This window comes from Poecilia mexicana, unplaced genomic scaffold, assembly GCF_051168715.1.
Source record: "Poecilia mexicana isolate PSO_F unplaced genomic scaffold, ASM5116871v1 scaffold_16, whole genome shotgun sequence".
Taxonomy (NCBI): Eukaryota; Metazoa; Chordata; class Actinopteri; order Cyprinodontiformes; family Poeciliidae; genus Poecilia; species Poecilia mexicana.
In genome coordinates, this window is record NW_028263385.1 from 1882038 (window position 1) to 1890953 (window position 8916).

General features: G+C 42.2%; 1 protein-coding gene across 1 annotated transcript; it reads right to left on the reverse strand.

Annotated features, from left to right (window-relative positions):
• Window positions 1-603: 603 nt before the first annotated feature.
• Window positions 604-8206, reverse strand: LOC106920436 (apoptosis-associated speck-like protein containing a CARD). The gene is made up of 4 exons (XM_014991443.2): window positions 7894-8206; window positions 5300-5548; window positions 4525-4575; window positions 604-942 (listed from the first exon to the last, which is right to left on the reverse strand). Exons 1-4 carry the CDS (start codon window positions 8141-8143, stop codon window positions 683-685), a joined length of 810 nt encoding a protein of 269 aa, XP_014846929.2. The 5' UTR covers window positions 8144-8206; the 3' UTR covers window positions 604-682.
• Window positions 8207-8916: the final 710 nt, after the last annotated feature.

The following is an 8916-nucleotide window of genomic DNA, read 5'->3' on the forward strand; positions in this document are numbered from 1 at the left end:
TGAAGAAAAACCTGAACCACTGAAAAACCAAAGTGGAAGCATCAGAGCAACGCTGCAACCTCAGGATGAGGAAAACACCCAGAGCAAATGATCCAGTGCTGGAGGATTTCTGCTTCTCTCACTGCAGGGTGAAACTTTCAGCTTCAAACATGAATGTTTGGATTTAGAAAAAATGTTTAAGAGGACGGAAGGTTCTGGAGAAAAGAATCTGGAGCAGAGATGAGGTGTTAAACATGGTGGTGGTGGAGTCATGGTCTGGGCCTGAACTGCTCTCAGCATGTGGGACCTTCAGTGATGATGATGATGAAGGTCAGCAGAAACCTCTGATCTGCCACAGTTCTCACAAAATGAGTCCAAACTGGATCCATCAGCTAAAATATGAATTGAATCCAGATGAGTTCAGTGTCCTCAGCAGAGGAAACGTAAAGAGACGACAACAAGCTTAAGACGGCACACATGAAATATTTACACATAAACTATTTGCATCTTTAGAAGAAGTTATTGATAAACAGCTGAACTTATTTGAATTCGATTTTGTCGTGACAGGTTTGCTTCTCCTGCAGAGCTTCTCAGTAAAACTCACAGAAACAAATGAAGCAACTCTTTATTCTTTTAGATTAAAAGTGGTTTTAATGTGTTTCTTTTCATTCTGTGTAAAATAGATTTCATTTTCCTCCAGGATTTAATTTTTCATCAGATCATCGATGAGAAATCGTTGCTGGTCCTTCAGGATTTGGAGGAACAGATCCTTTGCGCTCCTGCCGCCTCCTCCTATGTCTCTGTACAGCCTCCTCATCTGGGCCTGGGTCGGCCGCAGCGACATGATCTCATCATAGGTTTCAGCTTGGATAACTTTGGCTTTTAAGAGTTTGTCCAAAATGGACGGAACGGTGGTGACTCTCTGGATCAGCTCGTCCCTGTGTCTGTCCACAAAGTGTTCCTCTGAGGAGAGAAAACAGGAAATGTTTAGTCTCTGCACAAGATTTAAACTAAACTTTCATTTCATTCTGATATTCAGATGATGTGCAGTTATAGTTTTATTCCCCCTGCTGAGTCTGTTTAGCTTGTGACTCTGCAGCTCCTCACTTTTATCCAGGCAGCAAAGTGAATGTTGGAGATGTTTTTTTCTGGGAGGTGGAATATGAAGGCTAACGTTGATCTACAGCAAAATAAATCATCTTAAAGGAGTCAAAGGTGCAGAAAGAGTAAAACTTATGAAGCTGTTTCATCCAACGCCGTCAGTCTCATGTAACTGAGTTCAGAAAGTAGAGCCAGCAGGTTCCACCTGCAGCAGTCAGCATCCAGGTTCAGAGAATCAGGCAGAAATCCGCACTGAGGAGGGAAGCTAACGAACCAATCAGGAGGGAACCTAACAAACCAATCAGGAGGGAAGCTAACGAACCAATCAGGAGGGAACCTAACGAACCAATCAGGAGGGAAGCTAACGAACCAATCAGGAGGGAACCTAACGAACCAATCAGGAGGGAAGCTAACGAACCAATCAGGAGGGAAGCTAGCAAACCAATCAGGAGGGAAGCTAACGAACCAATCAGGAGGGAAGCTAACAAACCAATCAGGAGGGAAGCTAACGAACCAATCAGGAGGGAACCTAACGAACCAATCAGGAGGGAAGCTAACGAACCAATCAGGAGGGAACCTAACGAACCAATCAGGAGGGAAGCTAACGAACCAATCAGGAGGGAAGCTAGCGAACCAATCAAGAGGGAAGCTAGCGAACCAATCAGGAGGGAAGCTAACGAACCAATCAGGAGGGAAGCTAACGAACCAATCAGGAGGGAAGCTAGCGAACCAATCAGGAGGGAAGCTAGCGAACCAATCAGGAGGGAAGCTAGCGAACCAATCAGGAGGGAAGCTAACGAACCAATCAGGAGGGAAGCTAACGAACCAATCAGGAGGGAAGCTAGCGAACCAATCAGGAGGGAAGCTAGCGAACCAATCAGGAGGGAAGCTAGCGAACCAATCAGGAGGGAACCTAACGAACCAATCAGGAGGGAAGCTAACGAACCAATCAGGAGGGAAGCTAACGAACCAATCAGGAGGGAAGCTAACGAACCAATCAGGAGGGAAGCTAGCGAACCAATCAGGAGGGAAGCTAACGAACCAATCAGGAGGGAAGCTAACGAACCAATCAGGAGGGAAGCTAACGAACCAATCAGGAGGGAAGCTAGCGAACCAATCAGGAGGGAAGCTAACGAACCAATCAGGAGGGAAGCTAACGAACCAATCAGGAGGGAAGCTAACGAACCAATCAGGAGGGAAGCTAACGAACCAATCAGGAGGGAAGCTAACGAACCAATCAGGAGGGAAGCTAACGAACCAATCAGGAGGGAAGCTAACGAACCAATCAGGAGGGAAGCTAACGATCATTACAGTATTTTGCTCTATGAGTTCTGGATCTGCTTCGTTTATCTGCAGGTTTATGACCAGCAGAGGAACAACAGGAAGTACAAACATAAAGCTGGGTTTTTCCTGCCTGACGCGGATCACAGGGATGAAAATCTGGAGCAGAAACAAACATCACTGCTGCTGTGATTATGAGCAGAGCTGCCTCCTGGATGTGCGGAGATGTAGAAACATTTCTGACTTTAACTTGTTTTAAATTTCTCTCTACAATGTTCTTATTAGGTGTCAACAGGCCGACCCGATCGGTTCTGGTTCTCCAACTAGAATCCCTCTGACTGCTGGAGCCTGAAGATCAGATCAGACACCAACCACTGAGATTTACTTTGACTGAACCTCATTTAAAACACGTCAAGTGAAATCTGTAAAATGTCTGACTGCAGACTGGAGTTAGTGAAGTTTGGCTGGAAAAATTGATCCAGAAAACGGGAAGAAGTGGATCTCGACCTTAACTCTACAAATAATTTCTGTCATATATAAAGTATGGATGATTTTCTTCAGGACATATTCTGTGCTGTGTGTTTTATTTTGAAGCTGCATCGAGGTTTGTATGAGAGTACAAACCTCACATTAGTTTAATATTTGCAAATTAAGCAAAAAGTGAAAAAAACTTGATGCCTTTTTTGTTCTAAATTATTTTGTCACATTTTCTTTTTTACATTGAAATACTAACATTTTTACAATCTGTTTTGTTTGTTCAGCTAAATGTGAATAATTTGACAGGCTGCAGTACAGAATGTAAACCACGTGGTGGCAGTGTTGAGCAACAGCAGATCATTCAGTCTCGCTATCCGGACTTCACTTTAATAGAAAGTAATTTATTCAGTAATAAAACTAATTAGTTTATGAAGCTCGTTGTCCGATCACAGCCCTGCAGCTTCCTGCTTCCACAACACATTTTAAATGAAGATGCTTCTTATTTACGTTCGCATGTAATTTTACGGTACAAATATGTAAATATGGCTTCATTTTAGCTGCCTGTTATTATGATTGTAATATCTCACATAAAATCAAGCAGTAAAGAGTTTAATGCTGTTAGTCCAACAAGATGCATTTTCTCTCTGCTGTCATTAAATGTTAATGTAATTAACATTTACAGTTTGTTTCTAACTCATTCCTGCTGTTTGTTTGAAATTGCCAATAAATGAACATATGAGCTGAACTTCGTCCGTCCAGCTGCGGCTCAGAGAGGATTGGAGCTACGCAGGAACTAACACGACTGCAGATCAAAAGGTTTCATTATGAAACATTTAACTATGACATAAGTGGTTATCAAAACTGGAAAAACAAATTAGTTCTTTAGAGGTTATTTATGTTCTAACTGAGTTCTGCTCTGTGGAGATAATCCAAAGGCATTTCTGGTGATTAAGAGAATATAAGTTATGATTTATTATTTATTAGCATGATCTTAGCTGGACTCTAAACAACATAAGGCTGCACAGAAAATGAAATCTAGAAATGGCGAATTTAGAGCAGAGTAACCAACAGACAGGAGGCTGAGGCCTTTGAGGCGCTGCACCGAAAATAAAACCTCTGACATCCGCAGCAGATTATGTTTGTTAGATTTCTCCAACATGTTGATTGAACAAGTAAAATCTTTATTCATAAATGTTGTTCATAAAATCAAAACTTGTGTATTTTGGAGTCATTTTGTTTTTAAAAACGTTTCTCTAGTTAAATTAAGTTTTGTCTTCTGAGGTGAATGACTGAGGTCAAAAGGTCGCGTTGGCCGGAGCAGCTGCTGTTAAACCTCCAGGTTCTTCATGTTATCAGGTAAAAGTATCGGTGTGTTTTCAGCACCACGTGTCTGAACAGCAACGACAACAGAAGCGATTTATTTCACCCAAAACACATTTTACCACTGAAAAACAGAAAAACGCAGATCTTCTCCTCCCTGTGGAAAATGATTGCTGCTGTTCATTCTGTAAATTATTTCTATCTTCAAAATAAAGTTGATGTGATTTAAAGTAACTTATGCTCCAACATTACCGCGTAGCTTCATGTTTTCTAGTTTTATGTTGAAACGGAAAACCCAAACAACGACCTGCACACGATCTCTGACTCGGTTTTTGTTTCTGGTGTTTAAAAGAAAAAATAACTCACCATCACTGGATCCATCAGAGGAACACAAACCTGCTTTTTTAGCCTCTTCAGCTGCAAACAATAAAAATTCAAAATCAGTGAATAAGAACAAAAACAAATTCTTTCTTCTGGCCAGAGGCATCATTTTAACCACAGTGTGTGTGTGTGTGTGTGTGTGTGTGTGCCTTTTGTCCTTTTATTTCCATAAAGTTTCAGTGTAAAATGTGTTCATATTAAATCATATCTATTTATATCCTATTTAAATGTACCGGATGTTCCTGGATGGTTTCACCCAGAGGCCTGGGGGCCTCCATGATGTTTGGCTCCCAGGAGCCACTTATGGGAGAATCTCCCGCAGAGCCAGGTACAGGGCAGCTCCGACAGACAGAGCTGTCAAAATGCGCTACTTTAGCGCATGAATCCTGAGAGCGGCAGCAGTTTGGATCAGCACCGATCCAGAACTAAACCGAGCCTAAAGCTTCCAGGAAGTCAGAACTAAACTGCTCAGTTTCTCAAATTCCCTCCAAGTGAGAAAAGAAAAGACTGAACTGAAATTCAAGCCCAATTTTTAGTTTTTGCGCATCGGGTTACTGAGTTGGAGCCAAAAGAAGGAAGCTGGTCTGATCTGGGTCAGCAGGAGTCGAAAGTGAAAGTAAAAAAGAGGCGCGCTGGTTTGGTTTTTCTCTGATGAATCACAGAGGAAACGATCCAACATGTTGCATTCTGAGTATAAAACCATCTGAATGTTTGATCTCCGTGTAGAAGGTAGATGGATCCAGACCCAGAGGATATTTACCCAGTTCGTCCGCGTCCTGCTTGCAGCGGATCTCTCTGAGGATTTCCTCCGCCACCTTCAGAGCGTTTCTCTCCGTGTAAACGTTGACCATCACCTCTGAAACCTCCAGGACGTCTTTACCCTCCACCTGGATCATCCTGACGCCGTCCTTCCGGTCCACCAGTTCCGTTCGGAACCTCTTAAAGTTTTCGGCGGACAGATCGTCCAGTTTGTTACATAAAAGCTTTTTGGCCGTTTTTGGAGGCATTTCTCACAGAATGATCCAGATGTGCTGCGACGGGCCTGATCTCCGGTCAGATTCTGACACTTTTCCGCTGTTGACGTGACGCGTTTCGGTGTTGTGGGAAAATGCAGTTTCGACATTAACTTCCTAATATTCATTAAAATGGTACATTTCTAGCCTGCAGATGTTTTATACATGAGTAATACATGATCGTGTTTCTGGATGTGCCGCTGGCTCCTTTTTCTAATTTTAAAACCCGCCAGTTTTCCAGCAGGTCCCTGAAGGCACCATGATGGCTTCCCCTCAGATTAGTTGTGAACATGTAACTAACACACCCAGCAGGGCCTGCATGTGCAGACTGAGCTGCTCAGTCTGAACTTGAACAGGCTCCGCCTGCAGAGCAGCTGGATGTTTGAACATTTACAGTCACATCGATCTCTGGCATGGAGCATGCTCAGTAATCGGTGTGTAAACCAGAGGTCAGAGGTTGAGAAAAGGGAAGAACGTGTGTTTTCCAATGTGAGGTCACGTGATCAGCAGCTTTACAGGAAATGTACATCATGTTCTACAAGCTGAACCATGAACAGAAACTCCTGCTATTATTTTCTATCAGCTTATTCCACTAATGTGATTCTTTCAAAATACAATATTGTTTCCATCTCGAAGCAGACGACCGCCTCGTTTGTCCCCACTGAGCTGGATGAGCAGAATCCAGGCTCTTCTGGACTTCCTCAGTGGAAGCAGCAGAACCTCAACCTTTACTCTTTAAACAAGATGAAAAATGTTTGACTGCAAACTAAGATGTTAAAACCTGCAAGACGGCCAAAAATAAAAACCGACTACAAGCAAATGAAATGTTGGAAGGTGAACAATCAGCTTTTTACCAACCGATTCCGTCAGGAGAAAAAATACCTGGCAGCTGAAAAAACCATCTTTCATCAGTCCAGACATAAACATCTGACACACACTCAGCTACACCGCCTTCACACACACACACACACACACACACACACCCTTCTGATGAACCTGACCTTCCACTGATCAAACCTGTTCCAGCTGCTGATCTTCAGGCATCTGCAGGACGGATCCTGGAAAACTGGCTCAGGTCAAAGGTCATTTCATCTACAGCCAGCAGCTTTACAAGAAATGCTCAGGTTGTAGGATGGGGCATTAGAAAACATTTCATATTTACTGTTTGAAATTGTAGAATTTCTTTGAACTCCTTCCTCCTCTGAATGTTGTATAGTTACAGACGGGACGAGTCACATTTTTCTGTGAGGAGGAACAAAACATTTTTACACAGCAGGAGCCTGACTGAGATTTACTCTACAGCTCAGCCTGAGAACAGCAGCCATGTTTAAAGCTGCGATTCTTCACTTGGTTCAGTGAGTGGGACGTTTTCAGGCTGCAACAGGAAATAAGTAACAAAATAAATAAATAAATAAAAAACAGCAGGTTTAGCAAACAAAATGTTTGTAGAAAAAAAAGCAATCAGATGTTTGCATCTCATCCACTTTTATTTTCATTTAAACAAAGTTCCCAGCACCAGAATCACATTATTCCAGACCAAAACATTTATTCATCTCCAGCAGTTGGATAAAAACACAGTAAAAAATAAATTCATTACACTTTATGATTTTAAATTAAAACTAAAAATGAGTCATTCATTTCCATTCTGCAGCTGAACTTCCTCTGGTTTCTGCAGAAACTTTGATTTCATCTCCATCATCTGCTGCTCCTGCAACACAACCATCTGGTTTCTATAGAAACACTTTGAGAGTCGTTATGAATGAAACATGTTTCAGAGCCACTCACCGTTAAAACGAGCTGCCTGTCATCTTCTCAGTTTCTCCTTCACTATAAAACAGATCAGAAACTTTCATGTAAAACTTGTCATATCAGTGAAAATCTGTTTGTTCCACCTGAATGGAAATTCTGCAGAAGTTGCTGATAATTTCAGTCCAGTTGATTTTTATTTATTTATTTATTTTATGTCAGATTGAAATACTTTAGGAACCTGGTAAAACATTTTATTCTGTCCTGATTGTAAAACAACATTTTTCATCATTACTAACTCCATCACGATGCAGTAACTAAAACAGACACTAGTGGGCGCTGATGATCATCAGGACTTAAAATAGTTTCGTTTAAATCTTCGCGTGAAATAAGTTAAATTTTGTTTTCTGTCGGTAACAAATAAGTCAAAAGTTAATTGAATTAAATAAGTAAAATGCAAACAAATCAGAATTTATTTCATTAATCTCAGGTCTGCAGTTTGTCTCCTTGTTTCCTCTGAACTTGAACTCGTTTCTAAATCTAAAAGCTCGTCGGCGCAGAGACAAACTGTCTCCTCAGCTCCAGCTGAACTCACCGAGTGTCTCCGCCTGATGGTTGCAGCCGATGCTCCTCAGGATCTCCGCGGTCACATCCACAGCCTTGTCCTCCGTGAAGGTGGAGACCAGAACATCCACGATGTCCAGGCGGCTCTTCCCCTCCACCCTGCAGCGTCTGACCCGCGGCTCCTCGCTGCGGTCCAGCAGCTGGAAGACAAACTTGTCCAGGTTGTTCTGGGTCAGGTCCTCCAGGGTTTCAGCTAGAAGCTGCTTAATGCTGCGAGGCATTTCTGTGGAAGATGAAGCTGCTGGAACCGAACCCGAACCAAAACCAGGGAGGAGTCTATGCTGGGAGGCGGGAAACAACGCAACACGTTTTTTTGGTAAGCTTTATTGAAAACATCTGCAGATGATATTTCAGGACAAGAAGCTATAAAAACATGAAAGCTTCAATAAAAAACACCAAGTTTTCAAACTTCATTTGAAAACTGATGAATCTGATGAAGGAAAACTTGATTTTATTTCCTTCAATTAAGTTTTTGTTACAAATCAATTACAGGACATAACATGTAACCTAAATCTTTATTAAAATCCCATTAAAACTGCCTACAGATCTTTATACTGTAGTCATTATGAGGCAGAGAATAATGCGCAGGATTCATTCAACTTATAAAAAGAATAATCTTTATTTACTCAAGGACTTTATAGTCTTTTAAGAGGAACTCAGTATGGCAGGTCAGGTCAGGTTTCCCCTCCAGAACCACTGCAGTTATCAAACATTCTATTAAAACCTGATAAAGAGTTCATGAAGTTTTTTAAAGACCACTTCGCTGCCAGTCTGGTGACAAAACCCAATGGGGTCCGAGTGCAGGAGCGTCTCGGTTGGCTCAGACAGAGGAGCTCAGCTGATCACTGGACTCACCTCTGACCCCTGACCTCATCCTCTCCTCCTGTAACAGAACAGCTGATCACAGCCGGCTCAGCCTCCCACCTGCTGCCCTCCAAACTGAGCTCTGCTGCGGGTCTCCACCTCTAGCTGCAGCTGAATTACTGCTCATCAG

Excerpts from the sequence above, each read along its gene's own strand:
- LOC106920436 (XM_014991443.2), bottom strand. The coding sequence starts at position 8,143 with ATGCCTCGCAGCATTAAGCAGCTTCTAGCTGAAACCCTGGAGGACCTG. Across the intron at positions 5,549-7,893 it reads CCATCAGGCGGAGACACTCG|AAATGCCTCCAAAAACGGCC; the intron begins GTGAGTTCAGCT and ends TCATTCTGTGAG. Across the intron at positions 943-4,524 it reads CTCTGATGGATCCAGTGATG|AGGAACACTTTGTGGACAGA; the intron begins GTGAGTTATTTT and ends TTCTCTCCTCAG.